This window comes from Terrapene carolina, unplaced genomic scaffold (assembly GCF_002925995.2).
Source record: "Terrapene carolina triunguis isolate 2854851 unplaced genomic scaffold, T_m_triunguis-2.0 Scaffold88, whole genome shotgun sequence".
In the NCBI taxonomy this organism is placed as follows: Eukaryota; Metazoa; Chordata; order Testudines; family Emydidae; genus Terrapene; species Terrapene triunguis.
In genome coordinates, this window is record NW_020664439.1 from 33,805,557 (window position 1) to 33,830,255 (window position 24,699).

General features: G+C 38.5%; 1 protein-coding gene across 2 annotated transcripts; it reads right to left on the minus strand.

Annotated features, from left to right (window-relative positions):
* Positions 1-468: 468 nt before the first annotated feature.
* PDCD10 (programmed cell death 10) lies at positions 469-24,635 on the minus strand. 2 transcript variants are annotated; one of them, XM_024195595.2, is made up of 8 exons: positions 24,530-24,635; positions 16,626-16,839; positions 12,332-12,385; positions 7,377-7,494; positions 6,395-6,521; positions 3,846-3,924; positions 3,239-3,321; positions 469-951 (listed from the first exon to the last, which is right to left on the minus strand). In XM_024195595.2, exons 2-8 carry the CDS (start codon positions 16,719-16,721, stop codon positions 870-872), a joined length of 639 nt encoding a protein of 212 aa, XP_024051363.1. In that variant the 5' UTR covers positions 16,722-16,839; positions 24,530-24,635; the 3' UTR covers positions 469-869. The 2 variants fall into 2 exon arrangements, with proteins under 2 accessions (XP_024051363.1, XP_024051364.1); XM_024195596.2 differs by having other exon boundaries at positions 24,525-24,627.
* Positions 24,636-24,699: the final 64 nt, after the last annotated feature.

Here is a 24,699-nt window from a genome sequence, read left to right on the forward strand (position 1 = left end):
TATGTTAATTAGATGTCACAGTTGGGATGTAAAGAAATGCTCACTGGGATGCCTGTCACATATTTTACTTTATTTGAGATTTAAACCAGATTTGACAGATTACCCGTGTAATTTGTCAGCAACATGAGTGTAATCCCACTGCAGCACTTTGCCTTTCATCTTTATTTATTTTTATTTTTTTTAAACAAACGGCTACTTTTGGGTCCTTTGTTTTGTCTTTGTGATTTAATAATAGAAGTGTGGCTTAGTATCTTACTCAAAGTTTAATGATTGATCACACATTTCAAAAAAGTTTGCTCTGAGATTGAAATGGAAAATAGGAAAGCTCCCTTTTTTTATGGTATGATTTAAAATGCCATTCACCTAAAGCACCCACATAATTTTCTTTTACTTCTTACATCTAGTGTATATTCTTTAATTATAGGGAAACAGGTTACACATTTTTTGTTCACATACAAGCAGACAAACTAACAGATGTAAACTATTTATTGAATATTTGCCACCAATATTGTTAAATACATAGTCTTGCAGTTTTTCGCTTTCAAGTTAAAATGTCAGAAATAGAACACCAAATATTTACAATTCTTATAAGGAATGTTACATAATGACACATTAAGGCGTAAATTCTTTTGGCTTATAATTCTGAAAAGAATGATAATAGCAAAGAGTGATGCAAAATCTTCATCGTGAGATTATGATTAAGCTACGTTTTACAAAAATATGGTGTAAGATGGCAATAATCCCATTCGAAATCCTGCATTAGGTCCCTTCAAGAGGGACTGATAATTTATACAGTCAAAACTTTAAAATTTACATATAAAGGTATCCTATCCACCATTGAAAAGTACAACTCTCAACATATACAGTTTTCAGGCCACAGTTTTGAAGGTTTGGAGTATCAAGTTGGTTTGATGAATTAGTCGGTTGGCACTTACGAACACATTTATTGCCCTGTTATAAGAAAAGAAACATATTTCAACACCAAGAACAGTTTCAGACAAATATAGACTGCTTTAAATGCTTATGCAATAAATTTTAGTACCAAATCTGGATAACTACATGCATCCTGGCTCAGCAAAACCTCACAGTGAAGCACATTCAGATGTTTTGCAGTATAGCAGCCTCCATTCAATTTACAGCTGGTGACTAGGTATGCCTTACCCATGCAAAGAACACTAGCAACTGATGGTAGGATCTTCAATACTTTTGGCTCCTGAAAATTTAGTTTAAAAACCCAAAGCTAGCTAGAGAAGAGTGGAACAGTGGTCATTAAAGGCCTTATTTTCAGAAGTGGCGAGCACTTACAAATCCAGCTGAAGTTAACAGGAGTGGATGTTGACTAATTTGCCATTTTCTCCCTCATCCCCATACAACAGAGCAACTATACTGTGTTGCTTCAGCATTGCTCAGTTATCTTTAACTTAAAAAAAGACCAGAATGAGGTCAACACAGATGGGATTTTTCACCTCCCTAATCCATACTTGTCAGACTGCTGTCATTGTGTTTGCTTTATCGTTGCACTTTTTCTGGTGTCTTTTAAAAAGTCTTGCTTTGGGCCATGGCCAGTTTTATGCAGGTTATATCACTTCTTGCATTCCAATATAGTCAGTAATTCAAGTCTCAGATGGGATCTCATGCAGTATTTTTCAGACTCTCCAAATCCTAGCACTAGCTCTTCCATGCTTTAAGATTATCAGATGAAAGGCACCACAGAAATGTAAATTATTAGTGTGTGTTTGTGTTTGGTCTGATAGCTTTTGTTAATCATCATCATTCCAGGTTTCTAGTTTCCCACGCTAATTTTGCCCTTCTATCACTTGTGTAAGCCTGTTACTTTCAAATGTATTTTACCATGCATATTATGGCGTATTCCTATACTAGAAGACCCTTTCAAAGCTGAATACAATCATTAGCAGATTGCTGCATCTTATTTATATCTCCTGATTGATGTCTGATTATTATAGGAAGCTTGCTATTTATCCAGTTTGTTGGTGTTCTTCACATTCCTAGTGCAGACTTAAGAACCATTCTATTCAGAACTACACTTTTAACCCTCAAACTTCAAGGCCCTGCACTGCAGTCACCATCTTCAGGCTGGTGACAGACATTTGGGGGGAATCCTGTCCGTGCCACTCTTAGCATCTGGTTCAAATACAAAGATTCCCTGCAACCACAATGGAATACCAAGAGTGATTCTCCCCTTCCTCCTAAGGTAGTTGAAACACCATATAGTTCACCACAAATATTATCTTTCAGCTCTGGCATAAAACATATTGTGGACTCTGCATGAATATTACAGATTCCATGCACTTGTGTGAATGTGTGTTATGAGATAAATATTGGCCAAACACATCTCGATATCTCTATATGATCTAATCAACTGTAGAAATTTGCTGCTATGTCCTTGACCAAAATTTCTCCTCTTCTCCTATTGGTCTGCTGACTGCATCTAACTGGTGCTTATATTATCTGAAAAGTACTTTGAGATATTGCCGTATGAAGGAAATTTTCTAAATGTAAACTATCAGGGTCCTGCATCATTTTGGCATTTCTACCATTGATTTCAAAGGGAGCGGGGAGGTGATCACTTGTGGTTTGAGGACAATATCCCTCATATAATGGTGCAATGTCTCCACAGTGCTCTCAGCCTTTGTTGACTTTGACACAACAGAATGGAAAATGAAAGCCGGCTCTCCTGCATGGAGACAGACAAGCAATACCAGTAGGCTGCAGATTCCTCCTGCCTCCAAGACATGTATTAGACTATGAAATCAGATCTTCTTCCATAACAGTAAGTGACAGTGAAATACCATGGCACAAGTGGATTCCAAAACACAAAAAGACATGAACCTTGATGAAATGCCCCCCCCCTTTTTTTTAAAGATGAAAAATTAGAAGGCACATAAAAAATGTAGACATCTATATTCAAACTGCCATTCACAAACCACCAGTTATAAACATTAAACATCTGTGCAGATTTTTAGTTGGCTTACCTTACTATTGTCCTGTTCTCATAGCTACATATACTATAGAAAGTGAATCACAATATTCTAAATTACACACCTGATTACTTTGTCTTGATGTTTAAGTATTCATGGGTTTATTCTCCCTTTACAGACACACGGAGAAATGAAGATAGACAAATGCCACGGCCATGAGAGCCCAAGTAATTTAAACACCACATAAAAGGGAACACACACATTTGTTGTTGGGAAGCTGCATTCAAAAGCATACTTACTTTCCATCTTTAAAATAGGTTTTCAGAGTATCACTGAAACTTTTGGAGTATTTTACAAACTCTTTCTTTTGGTGCTCAAGTGCCTAAAAATATACAAATCCACAATTAAATAAAAAAAAAAAAAATCTCATTCAATACCTTTACAGAACAACATACTTATAGTAACTAATCAGTAACAAGCTACAAAGGACTAGGGAGCAAAAACAAAAAGATTGAATTAAAGACATGCAGATCCAGGAATTCAAAACATTTTGAAATGAAAAGGTAAGTGATAATGGAATTTAAGTTTCTTGTCAGACATTTCCAGAAAATGACACATTATACTTTAATATAATATTTTTAAAATAATACAACACTGACACATCTATACATATTAAAACCCCATGCATACTGGAAGAAATAAATAGAAAAAAAGTATATGGCCTTAGTGACAGATTTGAATTGGTTACACTGCTTTATCTTTTCTTTTCATGTACACTTCCTTCTGACTCACTAAATGACTAGCTAAATTCTACCACTGACCCTTACACTATAAGAACGAAAGATCTTTCATATTTATATTTAGCAGTAATAATACAATACTACATGCAAATCTTAATTCACATACCCTCCGGTTCTGGTATTGATATTTCTTGAAGACATTATTTACTGTGTCAAGAAGTTCTTTTATTGCACTGGCGATGTCCCTATTTGATAAAAAAACAAACAAAAAAAAACACACACAACATTTTAAGTTAGCCTAATTTAATGCTGAATTTTAATAACTTCCAGGAAAAAATCATATTTGATACTTATTTTTAAAGTATTTTATAGAAATAATGTAGATATGATGCAGCAAGATCAAATGCAAAGAACTAATCAGATTATATAGTACTTAAATCCAAATTAAGTTTAATGTGCTCCTTATACTCTGAAAGCTAGCATCTGCCCAATAATATGGAAACCTATGTTAAACAATACTATATACTCACTTGTTTTAACAGTAAGAATCAAACGGTGTCTTCGGTATGCACAAACAGCTCCTAGCAATTTAAGGGGTAGTTGCGTGTATGGATCTAATAGCAGAATTAGATCCTTAATGCTTGTTCCAAATATGAAAAACATCATCCATTATGTACCTTATACTTAGGATACCAAGGGGCTCAAAACAGTTTGGGATTCCTTGTAGCTTGCCCAATCACACCAAAAAAAATTAAATTACCAGGCAGAAAATGTTTACATCCAGTCCCTTTGAAAGCAATTTGATGCCACTAACCCACACATAGGACTAATGTGTACAACAGTATCTAGTTTTGCAGGATTTAAAATCAATTTGAAACAAGAACAGCTAGCATCTCTCATTGTACTAAGAGTGGTCAGAAGAGAGTAGTTACTGTGTTGTGCCATTTTCTTTATATCAAAACTCTACAATAGTGTGCACTGTTTTATAAACACCATTATATAAAATGCCAAAAATTACACTCTATATGCAATGTTACTACTATCTTACCAAAATTAAAAATTGCATTTCAGGATGTTTATAATCCCATTTCCTAGTCACTGAGCAGAATGCAGAGATCTAGGTACTCTTCTGATAGAGTGCTACAGGCTATTTCCTGCTTGAGAAATCGCTGACACTTTGTATCACTGTATCAGTCCAGAACAGTGAATCCAGAGTTCATTGAAAGCAGCCCAACTAATCAAGATTAAGTTTTTGCATAGATATGACATCTTTGTCTGACCCTTTTTGTTTCATGTTTAACATTAGCTGTTTTCAGTTATATAACTGTTCCCCTTAGCTTGTGAATTTCAAGCAAACCCAAGCTTGCTGTATTGTTGGGACACGAACATGTCTTCCTTCACCCCACCCCCTTTTATAAAAAGCAAAGGCACTGCCTCAACCCTTTTATTGAAATGTCAAGCTCGAAAAGTGAAGACTGCCACACTGTAAGACAAGCACTTGGGAAAAACAAATGAAACCCACATATGTAATGGAAATAGAAATTGAGAATGGTTAACCAACATAGTAAGCCAATGCTGTTTATAAAGCCAGGAGTTTTCAGCCAGTACAGTACAAAAGGACTTAAAAGTAGCAGTACAAACATGGGCCTATATAAGCCAATCAGCATTAAGAAAATTTTACTCCTTCATCCATCAGTATCCACTACATACACATATACTATAGTAAGTTGTGTTGGTGTCAGGGAAGACAAAACTATTGACATTTAGATACAATAGTACATTTACCTGGATACATGATATTACAACATGTATGGAAAGCCTCAAAACCAATAAAATTCAGTTGTAAGATTTATACATTATGTATTACACAAACCCCTCTAAAATCTCTCACCAGCCAGTATTGCCCCATCTGTGCATTCAAAATCCCCATAAAAAAAAAAAACCAAAAAGCAAGTAATTGAAATATAAAGTGTACAAATTAAATAGCATTATATCATCATATTAGGCGAACCATGTAACTATAGATTCAACCATTCTCAAATAAGCTACATCTTGTACTAAGTTAACTGTTAGCACATATAGCATTATTATTATTATTTTAATATTTCATGGACATTAACTAACACAACAGAGGTGTGACTTGCCTAAGACCACAGAACAAATCAATGTCATGGTAGTAACACTGTTAGTCTCATGCAATTATTTACTACCTACATAATCAATCCTGTCCTATATTTATTAGTACTGTGATTTATATTTTACTTCTATGACACACAGTCTCTATGCCTAAATGGAATACTGTAAAGGTATTTATCACACATTACAACAGAACTATTGTTTAATATATAAGCAAGATTGGTTGTAGTTTGACTTTTCATGATCATGGAAACTAAAGTCCTATTTAGCCACAAAAGAAGTGCAGCACAAGCAAAAGTAGTACAAAGTATCTTAATGCACCAGTACTTCTTCCACATGCTACACAGGGATGCAACGTATGCTCCCCAACTCCTGCTTCCAGTTGGCAATAGATAGAGCCAGGCACCAGTCATGCTCTCTGAACAGGCTGGTCCATTCCTCTAGAGGAACACAGTACTGCCAAAAGCTCAAGGAGCACTGAAAGTACCATATCACATCACTAAAACACATATAATATCTTAATATCCAAGTCAAGGCTTCCAGCATGATCTGCAGATAAATACAGAATGCAGCACTTACTTGATTGTTTGAAGAAATCTCACTCTATCGTTGATCTCATCGGGAATCTTACTGAGAATCTGTTTAAGTGCTCGTGCCTTTTCATTTAGGTCTTGGAATTCTGGCTCTGGCCTTTCAATCATATACTCTGATAGGCACAAAAAAAAAAAAAAAAAAAAAAATACAAGAAACTATTACTTACCCTCAAGTATATTTCTAGTGACACTGTGGATATTGCTATTCATAAAGTTCCATCAATACTTCAAAGTTCTATTTTAAAAGAGGTACACAGACCAGCATTATGCATGTGCAATGGATTTCTATATTGATAGAAGCACAGTCTGTTTGTTATAAAATGCCTTTACTTGATTTTATCCACTCAATCCAAAAAATCCAGAACATTCATTATTTTAATGTAATTTACAAAAAACATAATCCAGGGAAGATCCACTGAACGGAATGACTGCATTGTGCTAATCCAATACAGTATGAAAAAAGTTTACCAAACGGAGTGAAACCCTCTTACAGTGAATTCCTGGTTCTATGGGGAAAACCCCCCACCATATTAGAAAGAACATTTTGCCTCCTAACTTTTCGAAAAGACAGATTTCATGCTATACTGAGTGAATAACATGCACTGTACATTCTAATAATTTATCATTTTCACTGCAGAGGTGAATTATGCTTTTAGAATTACAGAGTATAATAAATATGAAAGTTAAATTACTATGTCCAATAAAATACCCATGCCACCATAAGTGCTCATTATAATAGGGTTTTAATAATATTAAAAAAAGATAGAAAAAAAAAAAAAAAAAATGCTCACTAAGATGAAACCTGTCCCGAAAAATAAAACTGACAGATTTTCTCTGCTAATTTTCAGATTTAATGTAAACATTTGTCTCTGAAAAACAGCATCAAAAGGTAGGCTTATACCCATCAATATCAGAGAACATGGGTTTAAATGCAATTCCCACCTCCCATTCCCAGAGACGATAAATACCTTCTACATCATCTGCGGCCATACGCAGAAGAGACTCTGTAAAGTTCACTTCTACGCTTTTTTTCTCCAGAATTTTCATAATGATGTCTTGTGTGAGACCTGGATTTTCTTTTTCAGCCTATATTATAAAGAACATTTTGATTAAGAAATATTTAGGACTTGAGTAACATTTTAAAGCATAAAGCTAGATTTCAATGGGACAACAGATTGTACATACAAGATCAAATTATTAGGGACTAGAGAAGTTGAATAGACTCATAACAGCAGACCACTTTGTAAAGTATTTTTCCACGATCGCATCAATGTTTCTTGAACTACTGAAGAGTTTTTGCATCAGCAATTTTTCCCAATAAGTCGTTTCACCCATTTCCATGAAAAGTATTTATGAGTATCTCACACTCTCCCTTTACCTGGTTTTACCCTCTGAATAAAAATTGAAAACATTAAAATTATATTGACATAGCAGGCGAGAAGACATTTTATATATTTCTACTTAATTCTTCTCAACTATATTTTTTTCAGATTACACAGATATTGTGATTTTCAATTTGTCCTCATAACTCTCACATATCACTAGTATTACTTTTTCATAGCTTTTCAAATGCTTCAGTGTTTCTTCTAATGGAGTGTCAGTAACAGAAGATGACACTCTTTGCAGGTGTTACAACAGATCTGCATAATCCAATAACTGGCTTCATACATGGCTATTGCTCCTTCTTGTATTTTAATTATTTTCCACTACTCATGTTTACTTTAGTCCCTACCACCTACTATTACAATATATTCCCTTTATAAAGAGATTTTGTTATTTAAACTCAATAATCCTTAAATGTAAATATTCATTTAGTTGCACTAAACACAAAAACGTTATTACCCCTTGGGTCGAATACAATATTTCACCCTCCCACATGTCTTAAGATTTATTTTGGATTTATATTTTTGTTTAAAATATTTTCAAAATCATTACCACATAATATTCAAACATCTTACAAGAACATAGTCCTAAGAAACAAAGTAAACACAACGCAGAACCCCCTAAAAAGGTGAAACAAAAAATTAGAGATGTTTTTACACTAAATTGTTGTTGTAAGCATAAAATGTTAATTCTATTTTTATCCAGGTAATCAATAAAAGGTCTCTATATACTGTTAAATTATCAGTTTTATTTTGAACTCAGTTCTCTCACCAGCAGCCTAGATATGTACTATTTTCTTATTATACAAGTCAACTGTCATAATGTTTTCCTGTCATACATTTGGATTTAATTTTTTCCATCCATCTACCAATTATTCCATCCACCTTCACTGATGACTCCCTCCTCTTAGTTTTTGAATTACATGGATAGTATATCTCTACTGTCTGATTTTATTCCAGTCATGTCATGTTTGAGTCTCACAACAGCATGTTGCACTATACTGCACTGATAGTAAGTGAAAACTTCTTATCCAAAACTCCATTCCAGTATCAGAGTTCATAGCTTTGTACTCATATACCAGCTTGGATTTAATTAGAACTCAAGAAAAAATACCTGGAAAGCTTTTAGACTGGAACACAGAGGGGGAACAAAGATTATTTAGCTGTAATGCTGTTTCTCTGAATCCATCATCTTGCAAGATTTTCACGGTTACATCTTAAGGGTTTTGTTTTGTATTGTTTTTGTTTTTTGGGACCCTTGCGTGCAGTTGTAATCCTCAGGTTTGCTGGTGAGGAGACAGAGCACTTTGGTATTAAAGCTACCCTAATAGGTTTACAAGATGAAGCCAAGTCTGCATCAACATTGGCAATGCTGGCACTGAATCTCAGTACTCAATAGACTTGGCTGATGGGCTTTAGCTTTGAGGATTTTACTCTTCAAAGCATTCTGGACCAACCTCAGTACTGGACTCAAATAGTCTCCTAGGGAATGCCTCAAAGAGAGCCTGAAAGTACTCCCCCCATTTCTTTAGCGTTTTACGTGACATCTACAGACATATGTGGGCCTTCTGTACATCAGGGCTGACTTAGAGGAAGTCGGAGCAAACAAACACGGTCACTAGCTTTTTGACATTGGTCTGTCGTGCACTGACAAGGTTGGAACCCATGATCCATCTTCCTTTCTCAGAGGTCTTACTTAAAATAAAGAAAAAAGAAGCACCAGTACGTTGTGCGTTTAAGGGCATTGAGGAAAGCACTGAACCAACATATATAGAACAAGTGCTGAGACAGGTATAGAACAAGGCGTTGAGATGGAAGGTGTTGAGATGCCTAACAAATCTGATGCCAGAGGATCTAGACTCAAATGCTGATAGACAGAGAACAATGCTGACACTGGAGCATTGTACATTTAGTAGAGAATGCTGAAGTAGTGCTGAGGCTCTGACCAAAAGAAAAAAATGCATGTTAGAACACCAAAAAAATGCCAGTGACTCCTGGCACCAAGAATTTTTTTTTAAAAAAGGTATCAAATCATCTGATGAAAAGGCTTCGAAAGAACAACCACCATATCAGACCAGGCTGGAAGTCAGGGTTACTGCAGGTGGACAGCCAATAAGATATTGTTGGGATCCCATGAAAAGGTGGAAAAATGACCAGCTCAAGGCCAGTGTCCTGTAAGGAGCTCCTTCTCCAACCATGGTCAAGAAGAAACTGATTGGAACATTTGGAGGGCAGCTTTTATACTCCACAGAGTACCTAGTTCATGCTCTACCTTGTTACTGCTACCCACAGGATCAGAGAACTTTAAAAGCTAGTGAACTACTAGTCTCACATTAAAGAGCTAAGACTCTGAAGTGAAAATCCTGCACAGAATGGACTCTTTAGAGAATATGAATTAGATTTCTCAGGATAGTCGGTATATATAGAGACTTATCAAATGCTATTACTTCCACTGTATATTTTTTAAATGATTGCCAATTACAAGGGACGGCCAACAGCATTCTATAAAGCAGAGCACATTCTAAGCCCTATATCAAGTGAAGTATCTCACTATTCAGTTGAATTTTTTGAGATAATACTTTCATGATATATTTGCTGCTAACAAGCAATAGCAATGGTATTGTAACAATGTGCTGTGCCTCTAAGGGTATGTCTACACAGCACACTAAGCCCAGGCTGTGTCTCAAGACCCTCTTCTGTCCGCACACAAATCGATTTGACTGCTTATTGCTATGGTTTTATTTAGCACTACAAACATATATAGTTCTTTACAGAAAAGACAGAAAGGCCCTGCCCAGAAGTGTTTGTAGTTTAATGCCTCCACTATAATCACTGCAATTTCCCCTCTCCATATACATACTTGTTTAATCAGGAAATTCCAGAATGTCATTCCAAAATACATCTACAGCCCCAGTGAGAGAGCAGCTGAACTTCAATGAAGTCAAACCAAGGCAACAATGAAAACTGTACTGCAATAAAAGTTGTCTCATTGATGAAAATTGGTCTTCAGGCCACTAGATATCAGTGTTTTAGAGCAGAAATCAAGTACTATTTATAATCTACGTAGGCACCAGGTGCTTGAGATGCAAGGGATGTGACTCACCAACAGTTCCTCCTATATTTCAGCACAATATGATGACACCAGAAACTGAATCTTAATCTATGTTCAGAAGGATCTAACACCTAGTTTGCAGAAGCTAGCTAAGGAAATGTGCCCCTGATTCTATCAAATTTAAATTATGCTCGTGTATTAATAGTTTGATTAATGCATTTAAGACCAAGACCAACCGCAGAGTTGGAATTTCAAGAAGGTAATGAACTTCCTGCATTTCTGGCTCCACCCTGGAACCCGTGCCCCCTCCCACACCACAAACTCCTGCCTCAGCCCAGAGCCCCCTCCCATACTCCAAACCTCTCTGCTTCATCCCCAGTCCCCTCCTGTACCCCAAACCCCTCATCCCTGGCCCCACCCCAGAGCCTGCACCTCCAGATGGAGCCCTCATCTCCTCCTGCATCCCAACCCTCTGCCCTAGCCTGGAGCCCCCTCCAGCACCCTGAACTCCCCATGTCTGGCCCCACCCCAGAGCCCGCACCCCCAGCCGGAGCCCTCACCCCCAATTTTGTGAGCATTCATGGCCCACCATGCAATTTCCATACCCAGATGTGGCCCTCAGGCCAAGAAGTTTGCCCACCCCTGCCCTAGCAGGTTTCTAGGACTCCGGTGCTGAGTGCTTGCTGACCCAAGTCAGACTGATTTGGGTGTGGGCAGAAGTGGGGCTTAGTGTGCAGTGCAGACATATCCTTAGAGGCACAGCACAGAATCTCAGGCCTACCGCACAAGGAATTTGTTTTAAGTTTCAACATTGTTTTTCCATCTTAATTCCAGGCAAGATTTCATCTGTATAATCTATAAAAGCAGTAAAATTAACTAGCCTAGAGCCAGTTTACCGCCTGTCATTTGTGGGGGTTGGGGCGGGGAGGGGGAAGAGAACCACAAACAGAGAAGAAGGAAAACTCAAGAGGCTCCTTGCAGAATTTCCACTGAAATGTTTTACTGGAGATAGAGTTTGTCTGTCTTAGGCAATGAGCAGAGTGTTCAGAACCTACAATCCACCCATCTCCTACTGTTCATTTAATGTGAAGTAGCAGTCGACAGTAAGTCTATACTAATGATGATTATTACAAGTATCTTCTAAGGTTTTTACTATCAAAAGTGCTTAATATCAGTACATTTAGCAATTACACAAAATAACTCCATCTCCCCCATGAGTCCAGTACAGAATAACACAAACTTTTAAAACCAATCATACAAGTTTGAGACAGCCCAATCCATTAGCCTTTCCAAAGAAGTGGAAGCTGGGTACTCTCCTTGTAGGCCACTTGATTCTTACCAAATACTGCTTCTAAAACAAGATGGCACAAAGGGAAAATAGAGCAATAAAGCTGAAAACACATTTATTTTAAACTGTGTTTCAAACATTTATTTATAGTGTTTTTGAGTGACACACACAACTTTTAATCATTCTTTATTAGTTTCTCACCTTAATAAAAGCTGCTCTCAGGGTCTGAGCTGCAGATAGATTTACTCGCTCTAGCTGCAATGAAAGTTTAGAATCATTAGTAACATGAATTTCATCAGAACAAGAAAAGTCAGTAGTTACCTCTGAGCTTCTGTTTGGCCTTTTCTGCCATAATGGGGAAGGACAGAACAAACAAGAGGCACTCAGTGGGTGGTCTCAGTTGAGGGACAGAGGCTTGGAAATCCAACCACTGAGAAGAGAAGATTTTGCTCACTGTTGTCCCAAAATAAGCTTTAAAAACTGTAATGCTAATGGATAAGGCAGGAGTGTTGATTCTCCACTGTGTGCTCCTGAACTCAGAGAATTTGACCCAAAGACAGAAGGAGTTTGACCAAAACCCAGAGCCCCATGAACAAGGCTAAACTACTGCCAGTATTTGCAGGAAGAGACACGGCCCAGATTGGGGAAAAGATGTCTCAGTTCAGAACTAACATTAATCTTACAATATAGAAAGTTACATTTTAGATTAAAATTATCATCCAAAATGTTTTAATTGGGCCTTTATAAAAATAAAATATTCACTTTGTATAAAGCAAGTTTACTGCCAACCTCAAGGACATCACTTCAGCTGAATCCGGTCCATACTGGGAAGATAATGGGATATGTCAAATCAGTAAAACTGGGTTGCATATTGTTATTTAAAACAAAATTAAGTATTAGCACATATTGCTGTCTTAGGAACTTGCAGAGTGTAAAAATTCATTTTGAATTGTGAACAATTATCACAAAGGATTGACAAAATTCAGCATAGGCATGAAGACTACAAAGTGTATCATGCAGTAGCAGGAATATGCATAATACTTAATCTTCTAGGGTAAATTATGCCAAGAAAAATGTTTGAATAAGATGAAAAGGACTAACTAGAACTTTAAGAAGCAGCAAAAAGAACTAAACTCAAATTACTCATGCCAGTAACAAGTTTTTTGTTGTTTGTTTTTTCTAAGTTTCAATTTGTGCATGTGTGTTGTCTATATTTATTTCTACCAGTGTTAACATTCTCCTAGGATCATTATTCCCTCAACAAGATAAGCCTTACCATTAATTGAGACCATAGAGTCACAGGACAAATAAACACACTCACCAGTTTTACATTTTAGCCAGTTTAATTGTTGCAACAACATCTGCTTTCACAGATTTTGAGGCCAACAGGGAGAATTATGATAATCTTGTCTGACCTCCTACATAAGATAGGCCCAAAGAACTTCTACCAATAGCTGCTGCATCACACCTGTATCTTCTGTTTGAGCTACAGCATACCTTAAAAAGATATTTATCCATCGCATTCCCTAGGTAAATTGTTACAAAAAATAATTAGCCTCGAAGTTAAAAATTTGCTTCTTATTTTTAGTTTGAAATTATCTAGCTTCAGAGTCCAACCATTGGATCTCATCATTCCTGTTTCTGCTAGATTAAAGGGCTTCCCCTACTACTGGATCTCTTCTCCTATAGGTATTTATAGACCGTGTTCATGTCACTTCATAACCTTGGATAAATTAAAAAGGCTGACCTTATTAAGCCTCATTAGGGGGGAGGGATAGCTCAGTGGTTTGAGAATTGGCCTGCTAAACCCAGCGTTGTGAGTTCAATCCTTGAGGGGGCCACTTAGGGATCTGGGGCAAAATCAGTACTTGGTCCTGCTAGTGAAGGCAGGGGGCTGGACTCGATGACCTTTCAGAGTCCCTTCCAGTTCTAGGAGATAGGTATATCTCCATATATTATTATTATTTAAGGCATGTTTTTAGCTCTCAAATCTTCCTTGTAGCTTTCTTCTGAACCCTCCCAATTTTTCAATATCCTTTTTCAAGCGTGGACTCCAGAATTGGACACAGTATTCCACCAAGTCTCACTAATACCATGTACAGAGGTTATATCACATCTCTCTTTCCCTCATTAAGCCTTCAAGGATCATGTTCATCCTCTTAGCTACAGTATCACACTGGGAACTCATTCAACTGTCGTCTACCATGACCACTAAGTTCTTTTCAGTGTAGCTACATTCCAGAATAGTCTCCCATCCTGTAAGACCTATGTTCTTAGATGTATAACCTTGCATTGGGCTGTATTAAAACAAACGTTCAAATGGGCCCACCTTTCCAAGTGATCCAGGTCAGTCCATATAACTGATCTGTTTCTATCTCATTTATCACTCCAATTTTTGTGTCACCTACAAATTTCACCAGTAAGGATTTTATCCTTTTTTCTAGATCATCAATAAAGATACTAATTAGTAATGATTCAAAACAGATCATTGCAGGACTCCACTAGAAACACCATATCCCTGAGATGACAATTCCCCATTTAGTTTCTTTTTACAATCAGTTAACCAATTTTCAATCTATTGAATATGGGCTTCATTAATTTTGAATGGTGCTTCTTTTTCTTTAAAAAAAAAAAAAAAAAAATCAGAATACCACATGGAACTAAGTCAAAGAAGGGAAAGTACATTATCAACCACATTTGTGATCACATCAATAAATACTAAGTTTATCCAACAAGACCTCTTTTCCATAAACCATGTTGATTGGCATTATTTATGCTACTACCCTTTATTTCTTTACTGATTGTCCCATATCAGCCTATGATTCTGCCTGGGATCAATGTCATCCTAACTGGCCTCGTTACCCAGGAATGCCATATAACCTTTTAAAATATCGTTATGACTTTAGGGAAGTTCTAGAGAACTGGAATAAAGTTAATGATCCAAGCTTCATTAAAAATCAAAGAATTCCTTGGCCAATTCTTTTAATACTCTTGAATGGAATTTCTCTGATTCTACAGAAGTTAATGTTTTTAACTTTAATAGCTGCTGTTTAATACCCTGCCTAGTTACTGATGGACTAGAAAATATGTCTAACTTTAATAATTCAGCACTCATTTTGCCACATTTCTGGATTAGCCCTGTATTCAGAGTTAAATTTCCCCACCTATGCAACATTTGCAGATAACCTTTGCTGTCAATACAGTGATCTTAAGGCACATCTTGAATATGAAACAATTGAAGTGATCCATGAATTACCTGCTGTTTCTACTCTGATCTTACAGGAAAGTGTCTGTTCATCCACCATTTTCCACACAGTTTTAAAATTTTACTCTGATTAAAAGATCAGTGATGTACTACAGCAGGGGTGGCCAACCTGTGCCTAAGAAGGAGCCTGTATTTACCAATGTACATTGCCAAAGAGCCACAGTAATGTCAGCAGCCCCCATCCGCTCCCCCCTCCCCCTGCCTGCCAGCAGCCCTGCTGATCAGCGCCTCCACTCCCTCCCCGCGACCTCCCCCTCCCCCAAGGCCCTGTCCCTTCCCACCCCCTCACGCGGCCTGCAGTAGGCTCTGGGGGGGCAAGGAGAGGAGCGAGGGCATGGCAGGCTTGGGGGAGGGGGTGGGAAGGGACAGGGCCTTGGGGGAAGGGCATGTGGCAGAGGTTGAGCAGTGAGCACCTCCCAGGACATTAGAAAATTGGCACCTGTAGTTCCAGTCCTGGAGTCGGTGCCTATGCAAGGAGCCGCATATTAACTTCTGAAGAGTCGCAGGTGGCTCTGGAGCCACAGGTTGGCCACCCCTGCACTACAGTGATCAGCGATGAAACTGATTACCACTATCTATTTCAGGTTCCCACCACTTAAACATAGCAAAAAATCTAATTTTATAAGCAGTAATCAAACCATTTAGGTGTTCAGCTTTGCTTCGAGTACAACAAAATGCACAGATTTCTAGCACCACGAGATCATTTTCTTTTAATTTAAAATTATATTTTGCTGTTAAATCCCATATTTACTTCCCAAGTCACAAACTGAGGCATTGAAATAATTGTCCCAATGGAACAGTATTCTCTAAAATAGGTATTACTTTACACAGACAGGCTGCATCCTACTCTTTCCTCATTTCTAAAATTGGAGGGGGAGGGGAGAAATCAACTACTACTTTAAATTTACGTTTTTTATACTTGCAGCCTGATCTCTCGCTCAAGGTCCTCCTTCTCTCTGAAAAACCAGAGTTAAGGAAAAGATCAGGGAAAAAAGGAAAAAACTTAAATTGTTGAAGATTATGTTAAAGGTTGCTGATGGCTTTCAAGGATAAGAAGGATGAAGAAATACAAAAAAAGAACATATGGTAAACGTTGGACTTGAGGGCTTGGTAGGACATCCTTGCATATCAAGGCAAACAGCATGTATTAGTGTGCCACTTGCCTTTTGGTTTTAGGTACCTCCAAGTCAGAACAGAGTATTACACTATGAACAGGACAACATAGCTTACCTCATTAAAAACAGGATACATAACAGCATAGAGTGGCATGGAAACCATAGAAGTGGTCTCTGCTTCATTCTTCATCTCTTCCATTGTCATCCTCATTCAAAGATCCACTTCTCAAGAAAAATGCTATAAAAGCAAAGACTCCTCATTCACTGAAGTGGTTCTTCTTTTTCCTCGTTGTGCAAGAATACTTAAAGGACTTGAAAAATAAATTGCCCTGGGAGGGAAGGGAAAATACATATTATAAACACTGAACTACTGCCACAATTTTCAGATGAAAAGTTACTACAAACGGTTTCAAATAGCATGATAATTAGAGGGGGAAAAAAACAAAAAAACATTACGTTCACAAGAAAAGAATCCCTCAGTGAATGGGATTTCTACTTAATGAAGTTCTAAAATTTTAAGTCACTGTAGCCCATCCAAGAATTTGTTTTGATAAGCAAGGCACTACTGGAAAGGCTACAGCTTTATCTCAAGTTCTCATACACAACTTTTATTGAAAAAAGTACTGAAAAGGAGAAAGAATTAATTCTTCCCTTATAGGATTCACATTGGAAGCTCTCACCACCACTAGTGAGCAGAAACATAAGATTTCTAATAACAATATAATTCACATATGTATTATAGACCTGAAATGGCAATACATATTTAAAGATGTACAATTACTATAAATAGAAATACAAACATACAATCAAATTTTAATCTATACACCTATGTATCCAGTTTCATTTTCAATAGAATCCTAATAATCACTCATTAAAAGATACAATCAATCAATATTACAGGCTTCCTCTGACTAGCTCAGTTCTCAATATGACATCTTGCCTTTAAATAAACAGAAATCTTATGTCTTGTTCCTACTCAGGGTGTGTCAGCAACTATGTTAGCTCAATGGAAAATAGTTGTTCCAGTAACTGAATCTGGTACTTAGAAGTTCTCCAGCCTACCCAACCCATCTAACTTGGAGATCTGCATCTGAGCACTGTATTGAAAGGGAAATACTCATATCTCTACTTTATCTGGTTCATGAGAAACCCACATGATAGAACTAAATACCTGTACCATATTATCCAACTTCAGGATTTATCTGTGAAAGGGTGTTTTATTCAAACATCAAATCTGTAACAAATATTAAGGGATTTTTAAATATAGAATTTAGTAAGGGAATTCATTCTTTAATGGTCTTATTACAGGTCAACGGATCAGTCCATTTTTCTTACTCATCTGTCACTTTGTCTCATATCCTGGTTTCTATCAACCATGATAACCCCATTTCAAAGTTAATTAGGGCTGCATGTTAACTGTTTTAGAATATGGGTGTTGATATAACAAAGTTTTCTATCTATCTATATCTATCTCTCTCTCTTAATATTCCAACAGGAAAGCTTGACTACAGAATGACAGTAAGAATCTCAATGCTATTCATTGCAGAATCGTTGCATACCTCCTTTATCACCTAACTTTGCATGCCTTACTTTTGTGTTATAAAATATTAATGCAGGATCATGCAACATTTTATATTAAATAACTATTATTTTTAGGAGGGACATCATCTGAAAAGGTGTTGAATCTCTTCTGTCAGCATAGCTATCTCTACACCAGGGTTTTTGCCAACATAACTGTGTTGGCTAGGAGATGAGTTTTTTTTCCACACCCCCTGACCAACACAACTGTGGGCAACAAAACTTTGTAGTGTAGAGGTGGCCTTAGTGACTGATCTGAGGGAAATGGCAAGCAGAAGCTGGCAGTTGTAGACTGCCTGAGACACAAGGAAGGTTGACAAGCAGTCTGCATTCAAACCAGCTCACCACTGGCTTTTTGCATGGAGAATGCATGCTCAGGCTTAAGTGTAAGCTGTGCTGCATAGCCAATGCATATACCGTGTATGGGGTAAACGAGGATCTCAATTATATCTAAAGAAAGGGACTCTCAACACATATGTAGAGGATGAACAGGATACATACAGTGCAATTTCCAGATGCTGAATGTGAAAACAGTACAAAGACTCCAGATGTCTGCCTCCTCCAAGCATTAAACCAGTGTGCATTCAAGCCTGTATTCCAGTCCCTCTACTGACTCAATCTGCTTCTGCTGCCAGTTCAAAGACTTGATTCTAACTTTTAAAGTTGTTTATGGATCAGATCTCAGCTACAGTAGAGACTATCTCCGTGTTCATGAGCAACCAAGACAGCTGCATTCCTCTGGTACAATGAAGATCACAAAGCACAGAATCAAGCAGGTGAATAGGAGATAAGGAACTCCCAGTTGAGGGGATTTAGCTGAGGAACAAACTTCCAGAGGATATCAGAATAACCCAGACAGTGATCATATTCAGGATATGCTACAAGACTTTCTTGATAGAAGCTTTTCCACAATTACATTTAAACCAGTAATCCCAGCCTCCCTAAAATAAAATAAAAACCTACCCCAAGTAGAACTTCTGATTCCCAAAAAAGAATAGCCAAAGAATCTAAGAAGTCACTTAGGGATTACCTATGCCCATCTAAAAGGACAAGTACTTAGAATGGTAATGAGAGCCAGTACAAAACCTAGGATAGAGATAGCCAGAATAGGAAGTCTGAACAAGATAATTAGAGAGCTAAGCACACATCTGGTACTGCAAAAACATAGGACATTGTCTCTGCTCCAAGTAGTTTAGCTGAAGTTGGCTCTCCAGCTCATAACATGGTGGTGGAGGAGGAAGTGTATTGACTCAACACTGTATCTCTGAACCAGTATGGTAGAGTAGCAGGTCTCAAACTGTGGGTCAGACCAAACCAAAGTGGGTTTTAATGGGGTTGCCAGGGTTGGCTTAGACTTGCTGGGGCCCAGGGCCAAAGCCGAAGCCTGAGGGCTTCCACCCTGGGCAGTGGGGCTGAGGTTACGGGCTCCCCTGCCTGGGGCTGAAGCCCTTGGGCTTAAGCCCTTGGGCTTTGGCTCCCCCACCCAGGGTGTTGGGGCTTGGACAGGCTCAGCCTTTGGTCCCCCCTCCTAATAACAAAAATTACTACATGACCCCAGAAGGGGGTCGCAGTGCTATGATGTTTGAGAACCCCTGTGGTAGAGGATTCACAGGACAACGCATGTAGTATATGTGGTGGTAGTAGTGGTCTACGGCTCATAATAATGGAAATGAGGTAGGATGGGAAATCTCTGGCACACCCTGGGAACCCACTTCAGTTACAAGCACAGCTACCATGAAGCTCATGGAAATTCTAGATTTCCAACAGAGTTCAGATTCTTTTTTCTTTGAATTTACAAAAAACTTAGAACATTGCCTCCCCAGTGGACCTTACTATATATTCTTATTATACATATAAGCACACATACATCTATATCTATACAAACACACCTATTCTAATCCGTAGGTGAATTTGCCAAAAATTAAACATACAGTCAAGTCAGAAGTAAAATCAGCAGGTTATCCTTACTCCAAAACCAGGAAAATAGCCTACTACAACAACAAAAATCAAGTCCTAACAATACCATCGCAAACAGCTGCCTTTATTGTGCTGCTCCCACCCCAATATCCTGGATAACTAGAGAGGCATTACAGCATACCTTGAAGATTAACAAAATGAAGTTATTCAGACTGCAGGGCTAAAGGGAAGGGGGGAAAAAAGGCGTGCTCCAAAACTGAGAGCTCCTCACAAAAAAATGTCTGTCCCAGCTCCCACTCCTTTATACAGAGGAGTGTCAACACAAGCACCAAACCAACACCTTAAACTCCACCTGAAAATCAAGAAGAATTCAGTGCATATCACAAAGCACTGATGTCATGTGTTCCATACAAGATACACCACTTGAGACTCAGGTTGCTGCATCCTGCTAGTTGCCAGTGTTCAGTGCATCTTAAAAGGTAACCCCATGTATAGCAAAACTGTAACCTTAAAGTGACAAAGGCATGGATTACAGTAGCAAGGTCCATAGCTAAACAAAATGGTCCAACTCATAGCTAAGCAAAGATGGGGGGGGAAATGTCTTCCTAAACATTAAATTAGTGGGTATTAGTGACGAAGTGGGTATTCACCCACAAAAGCTTATGCTCCAATACATCTGTTAATCTATGAGGTGCCACAGGACTCTTTGTTGCTGTTTACAGATCCAGAGTAACAGGCTACCCCTCTGATTCCTAAACATTGTTACCATCAACTCCAGTTTGCAAGATCTACTAACAAACAGAATATCTCAATCCTCAATAAGAGAGACATGATACTTTTTGAATTGTCTTCTGGCCGCTTCCCTCAAGTTACCAGCATTGCCTTGGTCTTACCCTGATTGAACTTCAGCAGCTTATTTTCATTCATGCTCCAAACATTAAGCTAAGCAGCGGAAGTTTAGAGCTGTATGTCATCAGCGTACTGAAAACACCACATACCATACACCGCCTCAATAATCTTCCCAAGTGGGAAGATAGGTTAGAACCCTGTGGAATTCTACATGACAGCACCCTGGGGTATGGAAAAGCAGTTGCCTGACATCACTTTTTAGAAAAATCCAGAAAAAATGAGGCTATATCTCATCAACTCCTCATGATTAACTATATCAAAAGCAGCACGTATTAATCAACATGCAGACAAATCTTCATCTATTACCAGCAGGAGTTCTCCCAATACCACCAGCGCAGTCTCAGGTCAAGATCATCTGAGGCATCTAGGTACTCAGAATTGTCTCACCATAACCTTCCCTATAATATTTTCCAAAAATGGAAGATTAGACATCAGACAATAATATAGTAGGTTCCCAATGTCAAGTGTTAGTTTCTTGAGCAGATGCTGCATAACAATTTCCTCAGAGAAGCCACCATCCTACCCTGATGATTGGAAGCACTGCTAATCTGCAGCAAGTTCTTTCTCTAGACAGAAAAAAGATAAGGGTTCAAAAAAGGTCAGGTTGAGGAACAATGAACCCCCAACATCCCTAGTACATCAGACTGTAACTGGCCTAAACTCAACTCGAAAAAAATTAGCATTTGTCCTGACTAGATCCTATCCTGCATTCATGGAATCAGGCAGTTTGGCCCTTATCTATTTTTATCTGCAGAGTAATCAGAAATTTCCTAACAGGAAGAGCTTGATTCAGTCACCAAGTGAAGACAGGTGGCAATGTTTGTGATTTGATGAAAAATAGTAAAATGTGGTTTGTTTTAATCATGTTCCAACTTTATGAATAAAGTAACTTTATTTAAGTTTCTAAATAATTAACCAGCTCTGAACAAAATATAAACCACTATACTAAACAATTTTTTGTTTATTTGTTTTAGGAAAAATTATGACAAACCTAATGATCAGTTCACTTTTGAAGGATCTTTTCTTTTATTGAATGAAAATTTAGTTTAGGTAGAGCAAATGACCACTGAATGACATTATAAACCTGAAAAAAGAACAGGAGTACTTGTGGCACCTTAGAGACTAACAAATTTATTAGAGCATAAGCTTTCAGCTGTAGCCCACGAAAGCTTATGCTCTAATAAATTTGTTAGTCTCTAAGGAGCCACAAGTACTCCTGTTCTTTTTGCGGATACAGACTAACACGGCTGCTACTCTGAAACCTGTCATTATAAACCTGATGAGATCAATAAAAGTTAAATCACTGTAACTTTGTCAGTCTAACTGGGCAAAAATAAAATAAAAATGGAATATGCACTCATTTGTATAGATTCTGGCCTCCCCTGCCTCACACACCAAGCAGTTTCATTTATCAGGGGACTAAAAGAATGTTATCAGAAAGTGAAATAATACCCTGTTAAAGTTTCAAAACTGGCTTGCCCAAACACTTTCCAAAAATAAAGAGCCACCTAAGCAGAGGCTATACTTGAGAAACTGTATGGCAATAAGCTATTCCAAAAAAGTTGTATGTGTATGGCAAAACTGACAAAAAAACAATCAGGTATTTTATAACCTTTCAGACATTATTATAGAGACATTTATATAGAAAACATATATACAAGTAATTATAATTGGGTTTACTTGTGATAAAAATGCAACTGCATATTGGAAATTAGGTACACTTCACTGTTGTGAATGTGGCTGAGTGCCACCATTTAAGAAGTTGTGCGAACAATTTACAGGAAACACGAAAATCTACCAGTCAGCTTCATTAAAACTGTTCTGAATCTCATCCGTTTTGCAATTCACTCCCATCTCCATACATTATTTTGAAATAGTGAACTTCAATGTGAGATTAGCACCTCAGACAGTCAAAAGGCAGATATATTAAAAATAGGCTGTGTTTATCTCTACCTATCACTTACACAAGAAAGCCATCTTAAATTGGGCTCCAATTTTTGTACCTAACCAAATTAAAATGTTTACAAAACCTAAAAGAATTAGCAAAGATCACACCACCACTATTTAGTCAAGCAACAAATTATCGGCATGGATGCAATGCAACCACAGCGATGAACATGGTGAAGGTGACAGTACTCATCAGTTCCTTTATCAAGTTCTCCCTCCCTATGCAGGCTCAGGAATTTGAACATAAAGCTATTGTTTCTATCCCAGTGATTTAATCAGATGCTTCTAGAAATTAAAATGCAGCATATATTTTAGAAACCGTAATTAAAACTAACCTCAATGATACCACAACCCACCAAGTAAATTGATATTGTGAGGCTTAGACAAGGTGGTTATCTTTTATGGAAACAATGAGGAGTCCGGTGGCACCTTAAAGACTTACACATTTATTTGGGCATAAGCTTTCGTGGGTAAAAAACCCACTTCTTCAGATACCATGCTTATGCTCAAATAAATGTGTAAGTCTTTAAGGTGCCACCGGACTCCTCGTTTTTGTGGATACAAACTAACATGGCTACACCTCTGATATCTTTTATTGGACCAACTTTGGCTGGTGAGAGAAACAAGCTTTTAAGCCGCACACAGCTCTTCTTCAGGTGATCTTATTTCCTGTGATACGGAAGCAACACAGAGGCTTGGCCCTGATACTGTTAGGCTGGAGGAGGGAAGTCAACCAGCCTTGACAGTCAGATGTGCTGTTTAAAGGGACAGCCAGGTTATAAACTATTTTTTTTAAAATTTCCTTAAGTTCCTCTTTAATTATTAAACTGGAAAAACACATCAGCATTTATGCTGTTTACTTTTTGCATTTTATTCAACTTGGATAATAAATAGGTCAGTTTCACTTTCTGCTTCTCATGCACACTACTGCAAGGCTGGAGTTACAAAGACTACGAAAGGGAAGTTATGAATGACTCCCATCATTAGATTTAATAAATATTTTATAAAATCTACATTTGTAAATCAAACCAAAGCCCCCTTTTAAAATATTACATGCCAAGGACACACAAGATACACACCCAGGCCAAGATTTTCACAAGTGAGGGAAGGTGCCCAACTTGCCATTCAGAAACTGCTAAATCCGAAAATCGGGCCCCCTTAAAGAGGTCTCAAAATGTGGGGGGAGGGGAAATAGCCCCTTTGGAAAGCCTTGGTCTCCGGCACGCAGAGGGGGGGCAGAGGTGAAGCCTTGCGATAGGGCCGAAGGGCAGCCTCTCAGGGCCCGGGTCTGGCTGTACACCTGCCAGCCGCTGGCTGACCCCCTCCGCCTGCTGCTGTTTGCCGGGGCGGGGAGATGCCTGCCCCCACCCCTGGGATCCCAGACCCCTCCCCCATCCTAGGGCATTACCAGCCCCTCCCCCACAGCGGCTCCCGAACTGCCAGGCCCCAGAGACCACCCCCGCCCCGCCGGAGACCCACAGCCCCTCTGAGTGAGGCCCTCAGCCGGGGCCCGCATTCTCCAAAGCGTCCTACGCCCCTAACGCAACGTAGCCGCGAGGGAATCACCAGGCCCTAGGAAAACACACTAGTGACCCTGCCCGGCCCGTGGGAGCCGAGCGCCTCCTCCCCACCCTCCGAAAAGGGGGCATACACAGTCCGGTACCTTACCTCCCCCCCTCCCCTCGGGGACTTTAACGCTCTTGAGTGGGCTCCGCTACCGCGCCGGAAGTGCCTGCCGAGAAGGAAGCGTCCGCCGCTGTTACCACACACCAGGCGTTGTCCGGAACCAGCCCGCAGCCGCATGGGCCCCTGGGACCTGTAGTGCAGTTCCGAAGAAC